This window comes from Pogona vitticeps, chromosome 3 (assembly GCF_051106095.1).
Source record: "Pogona vitticeps strain Pit_001003342236 chromosome 3, PviZW2.1, whole genome shotgun sequence".
Classification (NCBI taxonomy): Eukaryota; Metazoa; Chordata; class Lepidosauria; order Squamata; family Agamidae; genus Pogona; species Pogona vitticeps.
In genome coordinates, this window is record NC_135785.1 from 206290157 (window position 1) to 206309713 (window position 19557).

The 19557-nt window shown below is 45.3% G+C and overlaps 2 protein-coding genes across 4 annotated transcripts in view; both read right to left on the reverse strand.

Annotated features, from left to right (window-relative positions):
* Positions 1 to 1186: 1186 nt before the first annotated feature.
* LOC144583025 (uncharacterized) lies at positions 1187 to 8391 on the reverse strand. Of its 2 annotated transcripts, none has more exons than XM_078388943.1 (2): positions 3781 to 8391; positions 1187 to 2911 (listed from the first exon to the last, which is right to left on the reverse strand). In XM_078388943.1, the coding sequence occupies exon 1, from the start codon at positions 5688 to 5690 to the stop codon at positions 3825 to 3827; it is 1866 nt and encodes a 621-aa protein (XP_078245069.1). In that variant the 5' UTR covers positions 5691 to 8391; the 3' UTR covers positions 1187 to 2911; positions 3781 to 3824. The 2 variants fall into 2 exon arrangements, with proteins under 2 accessions (XP_078245069.1, XP_078245070.1); XM_078388944.1 differs by having other exon boundaries at positions 6441 to 8382.
* A 178-nt stretch (positions 8392 to 8569) lies between these two features.
* Positions 8570 to 19557, reverse strand: part of LOC140705663 (uncharacterized) — a 67405-nt gene continuing 56417 nt past the window's right edge. Inside the window, exons 3-4 of one of the 2 annotated variants that reach the window (XM_078388945.1) lie at positions 18859 to 18995; positions 8570 to 18026 (exon numbers count right to left, since the gene is read on the reverse strand). In XM_078388945.1, coding sequence (XP_078245071.1) covers positions 17911 to 18026; positions 18859 to 18995 — 253 coding nt within the window. In that variant the 3' untranslated portion in view covers positions 8570 to 17910. Of the gene's footprint in view, positions 19489 to 19557 lie in introns of both variants that reach the window. The other variant, XR_013542884.1, reaches the window with a different exon arrangement.

Consider the following 19557-nt stretch of genomic DNA (forward strand, 5'->3'; position numbering starts at 1 on the left):
ACTGCCCTAACAAAAACTGGACTGGAACTTCGTGCATGGAAAGAATATGCTCTCACCCCCCCCCCCCCCAATCTTACAATCTTTTTAAGGAAATTGTCAGAAAAGAAATTTTAATCTGTTTATTATTGATGTCGAAGTGGGAAAACTGGCCCTCTAGATGGTCTTTGAGTGCGATATCCATATTCTCCCTGTTGGCTGGTGGCAACTGCAGTCACAGAACATCTGGAGAGCCCCAGGTTGCTCACCCAGAGTTATGTATTCAAATATAGTAGGCCACAATGTTTTTGCAGCATTTTGAACAATACATAATTCCTCTAATCCTTTGATTGGGATCAGTGTGGAAAGTTACACCATTATGGAGGTTCACATATCACAATGTCAGATTTCAAAAAACCACAACATGGTTTATTGTGAACCTGATCATGTTCTATGATCTTCAGCTTCCATTTTGGTGCACAAAGAAAACTTGGAAGCTGCTGGTCCTGAGGTCTGTGAGTTGCTTGCTGTGTGTTTCTATGGATTCCATTTAATAATAAAGCACATCTTTATTTGACTTTTATACCACCCATCTGGCTGCAAGGACACTCTGGGAGGTTTACTATATAATACAACAAAGCAATAAAACAATAGCACCAACACTATTAAAAAAAAATCAGACATAATACTTATACAAAAATCAAGATCAAAATTACAATATACCATCACAATAACCAAAACAACAAGAACATAAACATAAACACAAATAAAAGCAAACAACAAAAATAATTTAACAGGCAAGATGGTGAAACAACAATAAACGCTGAGACTGCCACTGCATTATCATGATGTAATTTCTGGAAAAGCCTGCCTGAAAAGCCATGTCTTAAGGGATCATTTGAAGGTTCCGAGGGAAGGGGCCAGACGGATTTCAGGCAGGAGTTTGTTCCAGAGGTGGGGAACTGGGAAGGCCCAGTTTCTAGTCTTCTCTCTCTCTCTGGGCCTCTCAATCACCCCACCTGAGAAAATCAGGTAGACTGGGCAGATCTTGACGGGAGGAGGTGCTCTGTAAAACCTGACTATATTCGTAAGCGATCAAGAAGAAATTGTAGCTGATCCAAAAGAGTGCAGAGCACATTTAAGACAAGAAAGACTGACAGTTATAGACTTTGCCAACTTATCCCGGAATAACCACGCGAGACCAGGTATATGGGTTAAACATGGGCCACACTTTATTAATATTCATTCGTATTCCATGAACATGCTAATCCTCTGAGGAAAAAGGGGGGTCCTGCTGTAGTGCGGATTCAAATTCTCACTGGGTAACAGGTTGGCTCTTGCCCAGCTGCAAGGCTGGGCTCAGGCCTCAGTTATTCCCTTCGTTATCAACATGGAATAACTGACGGTCTCCGAATTTCCCCGGACCCCTTTGTTCTCTCTGTACCTTTCGCGGGTCCGGTAGCGTCCCCAGCGCATCTTTACCTTCCAGCACCACGGTTGCCTACCCGGGCATGCTACTGGTCCAGATGCGCTGGAATTTGTTGCCACTACCCCATAAAACAATATCCAGTACCTTTGAATCCGCACTACCCGCCCTGTGTGACCAAATGCTACCACCTTCGTTAGGCCAACGCTCCTAGTCCAGTGTGGGATAGGCGAAAAATCCCCGCCTCCATTGGCCAATTGGGTGGCGGGTCAAAAATTCCTATCCGGCCCCCAATAGGGCGACCAGCTAATCTCACACTAGTAAATAGGGCGGGCGGGTGGGTTGCCAGTTCAGCAATGGCTGCTGAAGAACAAAGGGGGTGACCCCCTTTAAATGCCCTCTGACCTGCCCACGCCCCTTAGCCGTCCTTGCGTCCGGCCACCTGACGTCACGCGTTAATCCGGGCAAGCTGCCAAAGCCCCGCCACGATGATTGGATCCCTCTGGTCCCTCATCGGCGTGAACATTGCCAACTTATCCCGGAATAACCACGCGAGACCAGGTATATGGGTTAAACATGGGCCACACTTTATTAATATTCATTCGTATTCCATGAACATGCTAATCCTCTGAGGAAAAAGGGGGGTCCTGCTGTAGTGCGGATTCAAATTCTCACTGGGTAACAGGTTGGCTCTTGCCCAGCTGCAAGGCTGGGCTCAGGCCTCAGTTATTCCCTTCGTTATCAACATGGAATAACTGACGGTCTCCGAATTTCCCCGGACCCCTTTGTTCTCTCTGTACCTTTCGCGGGTCCGGTAGCGTCCCCAGCGCATCTTTACCTTCCAGCACCACGGTTGCCTACCCGGGCATGCTACTGGTCCAGATGCGCTGGAATTTGTTGCCACTACCCCATAAAACAATATCCAGTACCTTTGAATCCGCACTACCCGCCACAGCAATGGGAATAGCCTACTATTCCCTACGTCCAGACCCTGCTCAGACAGATGCACTCCGTCCGGCCTGTACAATTCCGGCCTATCGAGCCGTATTCTGTGGTGCCCGATCACCTGACCTAGGCTGCCACAGACTGCTCTGCCGACTTCTCTGTTGACACTCCTCCGGGCCTTGTTTACAGACCAAAAGTGTCTCGCCCTTTTCCAAATCCAGCAAGGGATGATGGTCGACCACACCAGCCGCATCTCCGGATACGTGCGCCTCAGCCAGCTGAGGTCACGCACCACATCGCTGATCAGTGCCTTTCCTGGGTACTGAGCCAAATCGTTGCCACCCAGGTGTATCAATAACACGTCTGGTGGTTGCCTACCAAAGGCGGCCGCTCGGCAAAGCTGACTACACAGCATGCCGCGGCACCCCTTCCACTCCACAAGGGCTCGGTCATCGAGGCCCAGGTTGCTCCCCCATGGGGATGTGGCAGCATATCTCCCTGCCCAGAACACGAAGCTGTGGCCGATAATGATGATGTGGCTCCTCCTCCGTACCTGCGGAGCACCTGAAAGACACAACAAAGTAGGCTTCTTGCCTACGCGTTAGGTAGCGGCCGGATATAACGTCGGTAAGATTTCGACGCCCAACGGCCAATCCGCTTAATGTCCATTGGTTGGTAGCCGAGAACCGCCGCTGTTGATGCGGCCCCGATTCTGAATGAATGTGTGCCAAATCGCTGTCCCTGGGCCCCTTCCTTTCTCAATGCTTCCTCAGTCAGCTTCCAGAATTGGTACTTCGTGAGGGGGGAGCTGTCCCTGTGAATAAACAAGTATCCCGGCTCCGCCCCTCTCTTAGTTAGGTATTCCTCCATAGCCCGCACCGGGCACAAACCTACATCATGACATGGGGCCAACGTCACCCAGGCCCCTTTCCCCCATTGGTCTGTCTTGGACCGGCGTATATGCAGCCGCATGGCGCCGTCCTCGTTCTGAACGTCGGCCATCTGCAATGCAGCTCTGGACCGATCACCCTTCCCTCCAGCAACTACTTCGCTGATTCTGAGGGCTGCAAAGAACATTACCAACGCTGCTGCCCGGAACAGGCTCACCTCGTATTCGTCCCGACAGATGGTTCCCAACTGGTGGCCCATTCCCTTCAGGAGCTCCAGAGATATTGGCGCCCTGGTATCCATGGCCCTGCCCCTCTCTTTGTACAAACCTTCAATCATCTTTCTTATGCGAAAATCGGAAGAGAAATTAGGGAAGCCCCTAGCCTTGGCCTGAAAAGCCAATGCTGAAAGCCTGCCCTGTATTGTTCCCGGGGCCAGGCCTTGTCTGTGCAGGCTAATGATAAATTGTTGTAAATGGTCGACTGGGACAGGCCAAATTTGGTCCAAGCCCACTGACTCTCTAATTTATGGAATTCTTTACTCACTGCTGAGTACCCTCTCCTTGTCCTGGGTGCCAGGGCCATGTTTATCACCCTCTCCGCGTCTTCATGCCAATTGACCAAACCTCCTGAGGAAGAATCTCCGGATCCGCGCTGGCCCGTGGGTCCAGCTCCCTGAACCGTTGCATCTGTTGGCGTGACAAGGCATCCGCTATGCGGTTATCAATGCCAGGGACGTGCCTGGCCTGTATTAATATGTTGAACTTCAATGCCCGCAACGTGAACGCCCTCACCAAGGCCATGACTCGCTCAGACCGGGAAGTTTGGTTGTTAACTACGTGCACTACTGCCTGGTTGTCACACCAGAAACGCACAGCTGAATTGGCCCATTCCTCAGCCCACAGCCACAGCGCACCCACTATGGGAAAAAATTCCAGGAACGTCAAGTCCTTAGTGACCCCGGTCTGGTGCCACTCTACTGGCCAGGTGCCCGAGCACCATCTGCCTCTGTAGTAAATCCCAAAGCCTGCTGACCCTGCTGCATCGGACTGGACTTGGAACTCGGCCCTGAGCAGCCTCGTGCTTCTCCAAAAGGACACTCCATTGTATTCCAGCAAAAACTTCTTCCATACCTCCAAGTCCTCCCTAATCGCTGTCGTAACCCTAGTCCTGTGAAATGGCCGACGCAACCCTTTCATGGCTGTACTCAACCTTCGCAGGAAGGCGCGGCCCGGAGCCACAACCTTACATGCGAAGTTGAGATGGCCTACTATCTCCTGCAGCTCCCGCAAGGTGACCTTTTTCTTGCCCATGAGCACCTCTACTCTCCTCCTCAGGTCCTCAAGCTTTCCTTGCGGCAACCGGGAAGTCTGGTGGACTGAGTCTAGCTCAATCCCCAAGAAAGTAAGGGTCGTGGCTGGTCCTTCGGTTTTTTCCTCGGCCAAAGGAAGCCCCAGCTCATTTGCCAATCTCCTAAAATTATCCAAAATGTACCTACACCTCCCTGTGTTCGCCTCCCCGCAAAACAAATAATCGTCAAGGTAATGGGCTGTGCTATTGCACCTGACTCTGCTCCTCAATTTCCACTCAACAAAAGTGCTGAAGCGCTCGAAGGCAGAGCAAGAAATAGAACAGCCCATTGGTAAAGCCCGATCTACGTAATAGGCGCCCTGAAAATAGAGCCCCAAAAGGTCAAAGTCCAAAGGGTTCACCGGCAGAAGTCTAAACGCCGCCTGGACATCACACTTCGCCATCTCCGCTCCCACACCACATTGGCGGACCATCCGGACCGCCTCATCAAATGAAGTATATCGCACTGTACAAAATTCTTGAGGTATGGCATCATTGACTGAAGCCCCTTCCGGAAATGACAGATGCTGGATTAATCTAAATTGTCCGGGTGCTTTCTTTGGAACTACCCCTAAGGGAGACACTCTCAAAGTGGCTAAAGGCGGTTCAGGGAAAGGCCCCAACACCCTTCCTTCCCGTACTTCCTTGTCAATTTTATCCTGCACCACCTTCTCCCTTCCTTGTATCGATTTTAGGTTCTTTGAAAAATATGGTTGTCGTTCACCCTCCGCCGGTATCCTGAAGCCTTCCCTAAAACCTGCCAGCAAATATTGTGCATCTGCCTTGTTTGGGTACTCCTTCAGCCATGCCTCAAGTACCTCTAATTTAATTGGGGTGGGGCCCCTTACCCGGATTGCTGTTTCCGCCTCCGGGTTTCCTTCCCCCAGCCTGCTTAAATGACCCCGCACGGTAACAGCTGGAGCAAGAATGAGGGCCCCCGCAGACCGAGCACTCGTGCCTAAATCTACACTGCTTTCTTGAGCAGACACCCTTGGAGTTGTACTCCCAGCACACCAAGCGGGGTTGAACCACCTGCCCCGCACTCCGGCGGGGGGCTGAGGTAGATCTCCGGAGCAGGTGCCCAGTGTCCGTCCTGTCACCTGCATAGGGTGCCATCACCTGCAACCATAACCTCGGTAGGGGCTCGTCCCACCGTAACTCAGGCTGTTCGGCAGCCATCCTCCTAAAAGACTCATCATACTCTATCCAGGCCTGGCCCCCAAAATCATTATACGCCCGGTATATAATGTCCCAATAATGGAACAATGCGGCGGCCCGCTCGGGCTGCGCCTGTACCATTACCGTGGCGTAAATCACAAATCCAGGGTGCCAGTTCTCCCACGTCCGTGCTGGCTTCTTACGTCTCCTCCTCTCCTTCTCCTTCTCATCCTCCTTCTCTCCCTCCTTCCTGTCAGGCTCCTTGTTCAAGAGTTCAAAAAAATCAAGGAATTCGCCTCGCCAAATCCTTTCCTTTGTCGCCAAGGACAGGTGGTGGCCTAAAAACTTACATCCCTCCTGTGATGTAGGTGTCTGTCGCCCTGTGCCTGCTGCCTGCGTGCCACTACCTGATCCCCTGAGCGGAGCGGCCGCTCCCTGTCCCTGTGCTCCAGCAGTCGAGCCTGTGTGTGGAGCTGGTGCCGCTGCTCCTTGTGTAACACCAACCGACATTGCTACCTGGCCGCCCCCCCCACTGTGCGGCGGTGCCACCATGGATGTGTCCTGTGCTGCCATGTCTGCGCTCGCTGCGGCCTGCCTGGCCCCTGAATCAGGCGCTGACTGACTGGTCCCACCCCATGGCCATGCACCTCCTGTCAATGGGGGATCTGGGTTTGTGATATTCTGTGAGGAAGACCCACCTGATCCCTGCAGCGTTGGAGTCTCCACTATATTGCCCCCGCCCGGTGCTCCGTTACTGCCTCTTGCCGCCGCTGAAGATGCCTCAGACTCTGAGGCAGTAGGGACCTCAGTCTCCGTGCTCCGCTCTGACGGTGCTGTAGCATCCTCGCTTGCATCGTCCGTCTGCAGCTCCGCCTCTAAAACCGCAAGTTTATTATGAATATCCTGGGCGAGGGCGCGCAACTTCGCCCTCCGGTGCCCCCTGGCATCCCTGGTTGACCTGCGTGGCTGCCTTCCACCCTGGGCTGCGGGCGCCTGACCTGCCCGTGCCCCTCCCAAGGCATCCATCCTCTGCTGTAATTTCTGCCATATGGGCCATGATTCCTCGACTGATGAAGACTGAGGAGGGGAAAGCTCGGGTACCGGGCGCTTCCTGGCGCGCTGCTTTCCTCTCTGGGTTGTTCCTTGTCCTTTGCGAGCCGCCATGGCCAAACCCGTCTCGCAAATAGTCTATGGTATGCCTTGGCTCCCCCCTTTTGTCTTTACCTCCTTTCTTTTTAGTGAATTATCTATATACTTATTTATTTCAATAATTTGCTTTTTTGTTTGTTTGCTTTTTTTTTTAATTACTCTATTGTTGCTGTACTTCGCAGGCAATGATGATGTCCTTGGAGATCTTTTTTTTTTTTTAAATTAAGTTGCCTGTACCGTGGGGGAGGATCTACTCTCCCTCAGCCCCAAGGAGAAGGCTAGCTCTCAGCTTGCCAGGGCTCGTCCAGCTCTGTAGGCTGCTGGCCCCGCCCCCTGAGGCTGCCTACTGAGGCAAACAAAGAGGGATTCCCAAAGCACGTGGCGCTGGTAACATCAGCTTGATCGGGATGAGAGCCCTCTGAGTCAAAGATCTCACCCTGATCAGATGTCGTGAGGGAAAGCACCACAGCCTCACGGAAAAGCCTACTGGACCCCTCCCCTTCCCAATCAGCCACCCCAAGCCCTGTGGCCGCTCGACTGCTGTGTTGGGAGAAAAGGAAGGACTCCCAAGGCTTGGGGAAGCCCCTGACGTCAGTAAAATGTCACTGGTTCCTTGCTAGAAACCACGTGGCGCCGGGGGAAAAAACAAAAGGCGAAGGGTTTTTTGTTTTTTGTTTTAAAACTTATTTAAAGCCCCCTGCACCCGGCAAATGCGTCCCACAGCTAAATCCCTGCTCCTCTGGGTAAACACGTGGAGCTGGGTGGAGGACTGGTGTAAAGGCACAACATGCACACGTAAGTCGCTTGGCTCCCTCACTCCCGCAGCTAATCTCCGATCCACCCCACCGCCGCCGCCGCCGCTGATCAGGTGCTGGGTGCGGAGGACTAAAGGGGGCAAATTCCTGGCTTGCTGGAGGGAATGGAATCCACTGGCGTCACAAGGAGTGGGCAGCAAGAACGCCTCTTGCGCTGGGCGCGCAGGGGGAGGGCGACAAAAGGGGGGGTTGGTGGGGGTAGCCTGAAACCAAGGGAATGTCCTCTTCTGGCCCCGTGAACTGTCTGCCCCTATCCCTCCCACCAACGCTAACGGGGGGGGTGCCCGCCGACGGTATCACCGTAGGATGGGAGCCGATGCTCCCCTCCCTATCCGTTGTTCCGCTGCGTCTCGCCCTTCTCTGCGCCCTGGTTTGCCGCTCGTAACCAATGCCCGGCTCTTGCACACACTGCTCTGGAAGAGGGGTAACGGTCGTAAGGCACCTCCACGTGCGCACGTGCTTAAGCGCTCGCACCGAGGACGACCAGCTACCTTCCCCTTGCCAGTTCAGCAATGGCTGCTGAAGAACAAAGGGGGTGACCCCCTTTAAATGCCCTCTGACCTGCCCACGCCCCTTAGCCGTCCTTGCGTCCGGCCACCTGACGTCACGCGTTAATCCGGGCAAGCTGCCAAAGCCCCGCCACGATGATTGGATCCCTCTGGTCCCTCATCGGCGTGAACATTGCTGCTGCTGATTTCAGTAGGTAGTAATTATGTCTCCACTTGCACAGCAGTAAATTTCATTGAAAAAGAGAGAGCCAAACTTCTAAGACAGCATTATTGTCTTTCTACAGGCAAGAGAAGGAGATGTTCTACAGAAGAAATATGATTGAGTACATTTTTATTTTTCCTTATCCCCAATTATTTTGGCACCCAGAACTGCACTTGAAATATGCTATTTGTTATTGGCATTATTCACAGAACCATTTTAAGTAAGTATGTCTGGATTCCTTTAGATAAAGAGTGCCATCTACATGGAAATTAAGATGAAATAAAAAGGGACCCAGACATACTAGCAGTGGCCTAGTTATGTGACTTGGAAAGCACTTTCCGAAGCTTTGTGGAAGTGGTGGTGGTTTGCAATAATCAGGTACATGTTGGAAAAATTGTGTTCACAGATGTGACTTGCACCCTAAGTACAAAGTTTAACAATCCCAGATGATATATATTGTGTGATTGGCCCTCAGACTTTTCCTGTTTTTGTGGAAAAGATTGAAATGTAAGGACATTTTCTTGCACACACCACCATTTTGTAAAATATTTTGCATAATATAAACACTCTTATAATTAAGTCTACTAGTTTTTAACAAAACATGCCAACTCTAGCTAGAGAATGGCACTTCTAAGCAAGGAAATGTTCAAAAGAGGCCCACTATAAATTCTTTTACAAAATTGTTAACTTACTCCTGAGGTAAAATCATAGTTAATTTGCTTTCGAAAAAGTACCTTCTGTTAGGGTATTCGCTCTCCCTTTCTCTCTTTCATCTGCCCCATTAAGTTGATTAAAATCATTTTCATGTAGTGCCAGCTGAGGAATAGTTTTTTTTCTTCCTCTCAAAAGGCTATTGTAAATATGTAATCTCCTTTGTTTAATTTATTTTGAGTGTGTAAAGCTCTTTTTAAAAATATAACACTGCTATCTCTAGGATGGCATTCTTTGCTCCAAACCTTCACTGATATATCACTTCTTTTATCTTTCTCCAGTATTTGGTTTGAAAAGAATAAAAATGGTCTTTGAGGAGTATTGCAGTTATCAAACTCTATGTAGACCTTTTCTGTATCATCACTTTTTTTGGGTTCAATCAGGTTATTTTGAGGGCTTTTTGCCCTGTTCATCAATTTCTGTCAGAATGACAAACCCTTCTGAATATTCTATTTATGCATCACACTTACTACATATATTAATATTAATGTTGCTTCGTGCATGGCTTCCTGTTGTTGTTTATGCACAATGAACTACTCAATTGCGTGTTTGTATGTGTTTATGCACACATAAACACACACAAATGATACATTCAAGGTTATGAAATACAGACATAGGGATATTAGTCGACTTGAAATGTTGTGCCTTAGTGTCATTTTATGTGCGCATATACCTCTGCCTGTCTGTGGTGAGTATGTTTGTTTCCAATTTGCAGACAGAATGTGGGTGGAGACGAAGCACAGGTTCAATTAGATTCTGTACATAATGGTTATGAGGGTTATAGCTGTCATGCATGCTACTTCACTAACTTCACTAATGTTTTGCAACTCCTCTGTGGATGATAAGCTTGAGATTTTGGGAGTGGCACATGTTACATCACCCTGAGTCTGGAAACATGTGCTGTTCCAAAATGAAATGTTTGCCAATTGTTTCAATCCACTTCCATGAAAACGTGATGCGTCCCTGGGACATTTGCAGGTCTTTAAGCCCAACAGCTCCTCTTTGCTTCAAAGTGAGTTCTTACAACTCACCGTCTTCATCAGTATCCACTTGCTTATGTACTCTGCTTGTACCACAGGCAGACTATCTGTGTCTGGATTATAAAGCTTCACTTTCTCCAAAATTGATGTTTGTAATATTGGGGGCAGATGCCTGAGTTGTGCTGTAAATTTTGCAAGTGTTTATTTTTCCTGAAGCAGAAAGGATTTTTTTTTTTGGTAGAATCACCATTTCTGGAATAGTTATACCTGTTGAATATCTTCACTTCCTGCAGCTGCTAAGGGTGCGATTCTGTGAATGGGGTACAGTGGTAAAGAAAAGGGTTTGCCTGGGTATGTAAAACACCAAAACTGCAGAGAATGTAAAACAAAAAAAATCCTGTCTTTAGTTTCCTATCTATAAAGGAGTACTGAATGGAGTCATTCCTACTGATTGCAAATGAATAAATAATAATCACTTATTTATTTATGGAAACCTTCATTAGTGAAGCCTTTTTTTACAATTTTAGTTATGTCCTTTGTCTTTTTGGTCAGATCTTTTTGATTAGTTCCACAATACAAAAATGACTTTACATCATATTTTTCTAGACAGGGCACTGAGACTTTAGCAGTGGTTCAGAACTTTCTGTATTAACCAACCAAGGATGGGATCTGGTGTATTATATATTGTCTTCATTGTCATTTCCAACAGCTGTCTTTGTGGTGGCCTTTCTTTCTTTCTGATTAGAAGCAGCAGAAAAAGTCTTTGTCTTGCACGCTAAAGGGAAATTACAGATGCTGTGAGGCTACAACGTGTGTGCTGTCCCATGGGGGAGAAAGGATGCTCTATTTACCTGAACTGTCAATGGCAATATGCAAGCCTGCTAGTTTTGAAATGGAACTTGGTTGGACAAATTCCCGGTCACTCTCTCTGCTTAATTACAAGCTTGGGAAACGAGGAATAAGAACAACTGTAAAACCTATAAAATTCCACTGTACTTTTTCCAAGATCTGATGAGGTAAAATCTGTCATGGGCCATTCTGTTACGCTGTGATGTATTTGGAACACAGCTGAAGATGTGCATGTTTCTTCAGTGTCTTCTTTCAGTATTAATTTTTAAATTGCATAAAACTGCATCCAAATGTTCCTTGTGAACAGATCCCGAAAGCTGCTTTCATTCTGATGGGAAATTAATGCAAAAAATACATACAAAGTGGAACTGTGACCTTAACATTTTTGGATGAGTTGAAGCACTCTTCCGGAAGGCTAAAAGCTCATTCCTGTGTACAATCTTATTTTACTGCAAATATCAGTCTATGGTATATATATATAAAAACTAATATAGTTTCCTGCCTCTTCCAATTATGCTGAGACCTCTTAGGAGGTCCCTGACCACAAAGTTAGAAAAACATGATGAGTATGGAAAAAGTTGTTCTACTGTTTCTCTCACTGGGTCGCTGGACCAAAGGAAGGCTACTTTCGGGACTACTGGTAGGCCTCATACCCTCTGTCCCCCTCTTGTTGGCACTGTGGTTCCTGAGTCTAGACAGTTTTGTCAGGTCCTTTCCTACTGTCTTTTTAACAGATAGGTAGACACAGGTGCTTTTAAGGCAGAGATGGCCCAAACTGTCTGTTTTTCATTCTGCTTTTGACTTTTTGACCCTTCACATTTTTCCTCATTCCAAATATGAAGAATTGTGCATATTTTGGTCAATTCTTCAGAACCACAACAGCAAGAAAACTAAAAGCAACACTGTTGTTTTTGCAGTAGCGAAATTCAACTGGTACAACTAGCAAGGAGAGGATTGTGTTGAACCATTCTGCCATAAAATTGTTAACGTTTAGGAGCTTTTTAGAAAGACAGGGCGGCGGGGTGTACATGTGTGTCAGACAGACTGACTTATTTAATATATTTATAATATTTTCACCTACCTTTCTCCTTAAAAAAATCCAAGGTGGCATATATAATTAAAAAGACAATCTTTAAAAGCTAAAAAACACTAAGTATACAAATATTTAAAAGAATTAAACAAGTATTGTATTCAAATGGTAATTAAATCTAATACTAAAAATACATTTACACTCTCAGAGATCCAGTCACTAAGGAAAAGCTTGCTCTAAGAGACAGGTCTTTGCCTGCTTATGGAAGTACAATAAAGATGGGGCCAGGCTGGTTTCCCATGGGAGGGAGTTCCAGAGTCTGGAAGCAGTGACAGAGAAGGACCTCCCCACCTTTCTCTCATCCTGTGAGGATTGTGGGATTGAGAAAAAGGCCTCCCCTAACAATCGTAATGCCCGGGCAGGTTCATAGAGAGAGATGTGGTCTTTTTGACAGTTTGGACCCAAGCAATTTAGGGCTTTAAAGGTTAAAATGAGCACTTTGCAATGTGCCCAGAAATGGATCAGCAGCCAGTGGAGCTTCTGTAAGAGGGAGTTATATGTTTCCTGTAACCAGCCCCAGTAAATATTCTGGCCATGCGGCGAGGGAGAACAAAAGAAACCCAGCAAAGCAAACTCCTCAGCAAAATGTCCATGCAAACATACCTGGCCTTCAGCCCCAGCCAAGCCTCCTAGGGAAAAAACACCTCTTATACACAGAAGTAAGCTGAGGAAAGAACAAAAAGGAGTGGAGGAGAATGCAGGGATCAAAGTGATCCTAGAGCACTTTGATCCCTTGCCCCCTACACTTGCTAAGCCCCAGTTAGATTTCTTAATTTTGGATTAGAAAAGTGGGGGTCGTCTTATACATGGGAGCATCTTATACATGGAAAAATACGGTATGCTATGTAATGCTCCACTTTTGAGTCAGTCATATATGTATTGACATGATTATGAGTACCCACAATTCAACATTTTTACAACCACATCACTATTCTTTCTTCTATATAAATCCATGAAGTCATAAGGAGATGTTCACCATCTGACTGCAGAATTGTATAATTTGTTCATGAAGAGACTTTGTGAGGTCAGGCTCAAATATCATATGAGGCAATATCTTACTGCCTACCTGAAGCAAGGAATTCTGAAATTTGCTCTCTCAGCATGGTGTCTGAGTAATATTGCTCTTTGGCCACTCGGTTGTAGATACAACAAATAGATTAACTGAACAGTGACAGCAGTGTTAACAGTGATATCATTCATAGTTTTTGACCATTGAACTATGACAACATAGCTGAGATAAAAGCAAAGCACATAAAGGACATTGCAGGTGGTTTGCTGGAAAATGTTTCAGGTTAGCACACTGTAAGCAATCTTGAAGTGATGAGAGGAAATTTCTGTCAGGTTGTAGGGTAGAAAATCACAACATTTGAACAGGAGACCTCTGAGGCTATCATTCCTTTAGCAAAGCACAGAAATTCTGTGCTAATCTCTTCTGTTAAGTGTCACTAACTGTACTCCAGACTTTCTTAGCCTGATTCAGACTGCCCAATCAGGTTTCCCCAAATTTATGTCATTCTCCCAACTAGCAACAAGTTTATGAATTGTTCCAGCAACAACCATCTATATGCAAAAGTACCTAACACTGCAACCCTATCCATGTTCACAAAGAAGCATCTCCTTTACGCTCAACAGGATATGAGCATGGGAGTGCAGACAAAAGGGTTTGTTTTCACAATGCACCCTGGTATCTCCCCATTTTGCATAACATGCCAATCCATGAAAAAAAAATCCAAATCCTTGCAGCAGAAATAACAGCCCTAGCTGCTATGCACAGCTCTATCCATTGTTCCACAAGATTAAGTTAATTCTCTAAACTGTGCTACTATTTTAATCACTTCTTTCAACTCTGCCATGCTCTATTGTTGGTGCCTAGATACTTTCTTATATTCTTTCTAAAAATAGCTCAGGTAATTCTGAAATCTTATGTGGTTTCAGCTTGTTGTGTAACTGATCCTCTTTTAATTATGTTCTAGGCACTTCTAGTAGCAATTTCTGTATACTTCAGGTAAGATGTTAGCCCTTGTAATGAGACAGCATTTAAAAAAGAAAGAATTAATGCTTTGGGAAAATATTTGATCATTTTCCTGACCTTTTCAATGGCTAAAAGGCAACAAACAAAAAATCAAGATGTGAATGATGTGGAAGTTGCAGTTAAATAAATATGAAAGAAAGCATTTCAAATTCTTCTTCTGGGAATAGTTTGGAAGGAGTGAAACAAACTTATAGGCTGATGGGAAGGAGAGGAAAGCTCTCTATTGAAGCCAGTGATATTTCTTAGAGAAACTGGACAGAGCAGTACAATTTTTTAATTTAAGTAATCCTGAATATGTTTGAGCAGAGCTAAACTAGGGCAACTGATAATGGGCCAATCTACCATTAAACAATGAATCAGTGAGCCATTCTTTTATTATGGCTTGTGGTGACTTTCTTTACCTGCCACCTTTTGGGCAAGAGGCCTGTCAAGGCATCTTACCCAGCAGAGATGTCGGAAGGCGAGATCCGAGTTGTTGCTTTACATTAAGTCATTGTGTTAGCAGCCGGGAGGCTTTCTTGTTGGATTCTACACTAGTAGTTGCTCCATTAGAAAGAGAAGGGGGAGAAACAAGACAAATCTTGGCACAGTGGTTTGTAGCCTTAATGTGCATGCATAGTGCAGGCCATTACAAAACATCTGTGATATTAGTTGTGTGTGCAAATGTGCTTTGAGCCGTAGTGACACATTCAGTGACATTTCGTTCGTTCGTTTAGTTGTTTAGTCATGTCTGACTCTTCGTGACCCCATGGACCAGAGCACGCCAGGCCCTCCTATCTTCCACTGCTTCCCGGAGTTGGGTCAAATTCATGTTGGTTGCTTCACAGACACTGTCCAGCCATCTCATCCTCGGTCGTCCCCTTCTCCTCTTGCCATCACACTTTCCCAACATCAGGGTCTTTTCCAGGGAGTCTTTTCTTCTCATGAGATGGCCAAAGTACTGGAGCCTCAGCTTCAGGATCTGTCCTTCCAGTGAGCACTCAGGGTTGATTTCCTTTAGAATTGATAGGTTTGTTCTCCTTGCAGTCCAGGGGACTCTCAAGAGCCTCCTCCAGCACCACAATTCAAAGGCATCAATTCTTCGGCGGTCTGCTTTCTTTATGGTCAGTGACATTTAAAAGCCTGCAAATAGTAGGAGGGGAATCCTCAGGATCTGAAATTTGACATTGCTAATATAGAACACAGGAGGCTGAGTGAGAGAACTTAAGAAAAAAGCTAAGTCTGTGTGTGGTGGGGGCAGGAACACAAACAAACAGGTGCTGAAGAATATACTAATTATTCCCCCCCCCCAATTACAATGCTGACTGTTTTGCAAGCCTTGTCAAGAAATGGCTCCCCTTCTTCAGTTATCATCATCACCATCATCATCTTAGAATTGTATTGCTGGAAAGGACCTTATGGATCACTGAGTCCAATCTGTGTCAAAGAGGCACAGTGGGGAATCAAACGCCCAACCTCTAACTCCCCAGCCAGAGGTCTAACCATTTACAATCATTTTCTTTGTCTTGGAAGCACCAGGTTTTTTTTAAATGTATAGATTTGCAGTGGGATCTGCACCGGATACCTTTGGCTGGGGGCAGGGAAGAAATGATTACCCTTTATCTGGGATTGTAGCTGTAGAGGCGCCAACCATTCATTTTACTTGTCACACATTCCTAGTGGTTCTGCCACTTCTTTACATCAGCTAATATAAAAGCTTTTTGCATTTCTTGATTTTGAATCATGTGGATGCTCTTGCAAAGTAGAATGTTTCATGGAAGAAAATCTTGATAATGTAAGAGGACAGGCTTAATCTGTATACACTGGATAGATGTACGTATTTAGGATTTGGGGAAGAGGGAGGTATATACTCCCCCAAACCTATACTGATTTCTCAATGCAAGATGTTGTAAGGCTCCTTACAGCATTCTCTCAAGCTCAGTGTACAAGCTGGATGTGAGAGGGGAAAGTAAAGTGGAGGGCTTCTAACAGGATTGTTTATTCAAATCCAGGAGCAGGAGACCGCTTGAATAGTTTCTGGATTTACTAGGCTTCATTTCTGTTCAGCTCTGTTAATTATCAAAGTTAGACCTTCAGTGGAAGAACTGAAATGAATGAGCTATCTTATGTTATCATGCCGTAGAGGGTCAGACGAAGGTCAGCTGTAACATGTTCTAAAATGTGCAAACAAATGTTAGCCAGAGGCTAGGAGCAGTAATCATATCTCAACTGATTCCTCTACAGTGACATTTTAGAAAAAAAACTCTAATGTTGAGAGCCAAGAAATAATAAGAAAAAGAAAAGGGATATTAGTAAAGCCACATTTCTATTAGGACAGTTTCCCTGCCCCTGCTTGCATAGGCATACTTTTTACTTAGAGGTCTGTGCTATGATCAGAACTTTGAAAAGTTACTTTCTTGAACAACAGCTCCCTGAATCCCCACAGTTAGTCAAACCGACTAGGAAAATATAGGAGTCAGTAACTTTTCCTGGCTGATCCTAGGAACAACAGGATGCTGTTGAGCTGTACATTGCGTAAAGGAGATTCTTGCCTCCTTAAGTCTCTTTATTGTCCAACAATACCTCTCTACTTCAGAATACTCTTTGTCCTAAAAATACCCCACCCCCATTGCCAGATAGCTGAAGTTCTCCATTGAAAATTTTGTGTTCTGACCACAAGATGTCACTGATACACTATAGAGAAAAGCAGCAGTTTTCAATCCTGTGATTTTTCCCAAACCTTTTTGATCCCTCCCCCGCCACCCTAAAATTTAAGGCAGTCCAGACAAGTTTTAATGAATAAGCTGTGCCTGGAAAGCTACTTATCAATAATAAACAGTAATTGCTGTTCACAAGGAAGTGTTTACACTCCTTCTGAACAGGAAATGTTTAAGACACAATGTTTGGTTTTAAAAGCTTTAGTAAATTCAGCAGACCTCAAGGATGCACCTAGATAGCTTGCATTGAGGTCTAGGTTTTTGGTTTTTTTTTTGGTCTATGAAGTTATACAGCAAAGATTGCTGTAAAGATTTGGCTTAAAAAGCACAGAGTGAAGCTAGGTGCCTGCTGTTTGCCTTTGCTTCCATTTCTCTTCTTGTCTTTCACTCTTATGTACTGTTATGAGCCATTTGCCAGATCTTGACTTTGTGATCAAAGTTGAGACATCTGGCTGCAGGGAGACTCAATTTCCCACTGGTTTCCCTCCCCAGATCCATTTCCTCTTGTAGATGCAGCAGTTAAACAACCAGCTGACCAAATCAGCTGGTTCCTGTTAATCTACTATCCGAGTTGGCATTTTCCAAAGACCTTTTGAATGAACATGAAGCCAATGAGTTTTCTGAGTGAAAAACTTTCATTTGAGCTTTCTAATGCCTTTCAATTGAGCAATCAGATATGGAATCCCACAACCAATTGTATCTGTTATTCTAGGACCCCATGCAGAAGGTGCAACCCCAGTTCATTCAAAACCATGAAGATGCTTGTTCTAAGTCCAGAGTGCTTCACCTTTGGATATTGCATTGATCTTTGAGGGGTGTCTCTAGCATTCTTCAGGGTGTGCTTGATCACTTTAAGGATTACTTGACCACTGAGCCATGTGAAGAAAACAAAGTCCCTCTTTGACTACCAAAATTTCTTCGTTTGTTTAGTCGTTTAGTTGTGTCCAACTCTTCCTGACCCCATGGACCAGAGCACGCCAGGCCCTCCTATCTTCCACTGCCTCCCGGAGTTGGGTCAGATTCATGTTGGTAGCTTCGGTGACACTGTCCAACCATCTCATCCTCTGTCGTCCCCTTCTCCTCTTGCCTTCACACTTTCCCAACATTAAGGTCTTTTCCAGGGAGTCCTCTCTTCTCATGAGATGGCCAAAGTATTCTTTCTGCAAAAATAAACTTGTTTCTGTTTCTCATCTGTTGTTCTATGCAGAAAGCTGTCAAGTATTTGCAACTTAATTCCTCTTCTGGTGAATCCTACACAGAAACAATGCCATTCTATAAAAGAATTCTCACAATCTTGTACAGCTCAGTATTTTGTTTGCCCCTCCCAGGAGTATCCTGGGGAGGAATGATGTCAGTCTTTTAAGGAACTGCATAGTTTGCCATTTCTTCCAGGAGGAATATGACACAAAACCTTTTTGGGGGGAACAGGGGAACTCAAAGAAAAATCTTACTGCAAGAAGGAAAAAGAGGCCATTTCTCCCCCACCCCCACTGCTCAATTTCTGTCTAAGAGTGAGAGGCTAAGATATTCCCATCATTAAGTTATTCTACCCCACGGAGGAGAATTAAAAGAGACAACACACTAACATCTTTCCAACAATTGATTTTATGAGTTTTTCAGCTTATCCAAAAGAAAAAAGTTCAGAATTAAAAAACAAAACACCACTCTATAGTTTCTGCAAAACTACATGCACAGTAATTTGAACACTGTGATTTCTGGAAGGAGCTAAAGGATATCAAGAACTCAAAGAATTAGTACAAGTATTAAATTGCAAGGAATTAGTTTGCCATGTACACGAGGTCTGGACTGCCAGTCTGATTGCTTATGTCTCTACCTATAACAATGCCAAAAGCAAAGAGAATTGGTAGCTATGGCTTGAGTTTATAGTTGTAACATATGCAATATACCAGAAAGTGCAGTGCAGGCAGTGTCTGGGAAACAAAATGCCATTTATACCACGACAATCTTTTCACCTTGTGAAAACAAATCTGAAAAATTACTTCCCAGTCACTTGTTCAGTATTATTGGAAGGTACAGCCAATGGAAGATCTTATTCCAAATTTCTTTCACTTTTTATACTCACTTCTTAAAGTACATGTTGAATATTTATTCATACAAATGAATGGCTCAGTTGGTGCCATGGCTACAGTGCATTTTTCATATTGTTTTCCTTTAGAAATTCCAGAGCTGAATAGTTTTATGCAGAAACACTCTGTAAACCTATAAAATGTGTAAGGAAGCAAAAGATCTCATAAATAATATCATGTGCATGCATGCATACATACATGTATTTGCATGTGCCTCTGGAGCATGTGGCTTGCACCACTCCAATGACGTGGTGGCTAAATTTTCAACACACCTGATTCAATAAAATATGTGTCTGCTTCTGGGAAGCAAGGAAGACTTACATGAACATGAATATTTTGGCACTATTGTGAATGTGTGTGTGGAGACAATACGCAGGCACAGTCCCCCATCGCCAACACAACATTTTTATTAGAAGTGGCTGGCTGTTGGGTGAACAGTTCTGGTGAACAGTTCTGGTGAAATAGCTCATAAAAGATTTTCTCAGCATAACAAATGCACAATTTTGTAATCAAAATAGAGGTTCAGAGAAACATCTGTCTCCCATGACTATCCTGTTTATGCTCCACATTCTTGCCTCAGTCATCAGACTTGCAAATTAAGCTTGTGTTCACTTCCAGTAGGCAGTCTGTAGGTGCACAGAGGATAAATTGGAAGCAAGCATAGTTTGTGACATTGCATTGCATCATTCCTGATC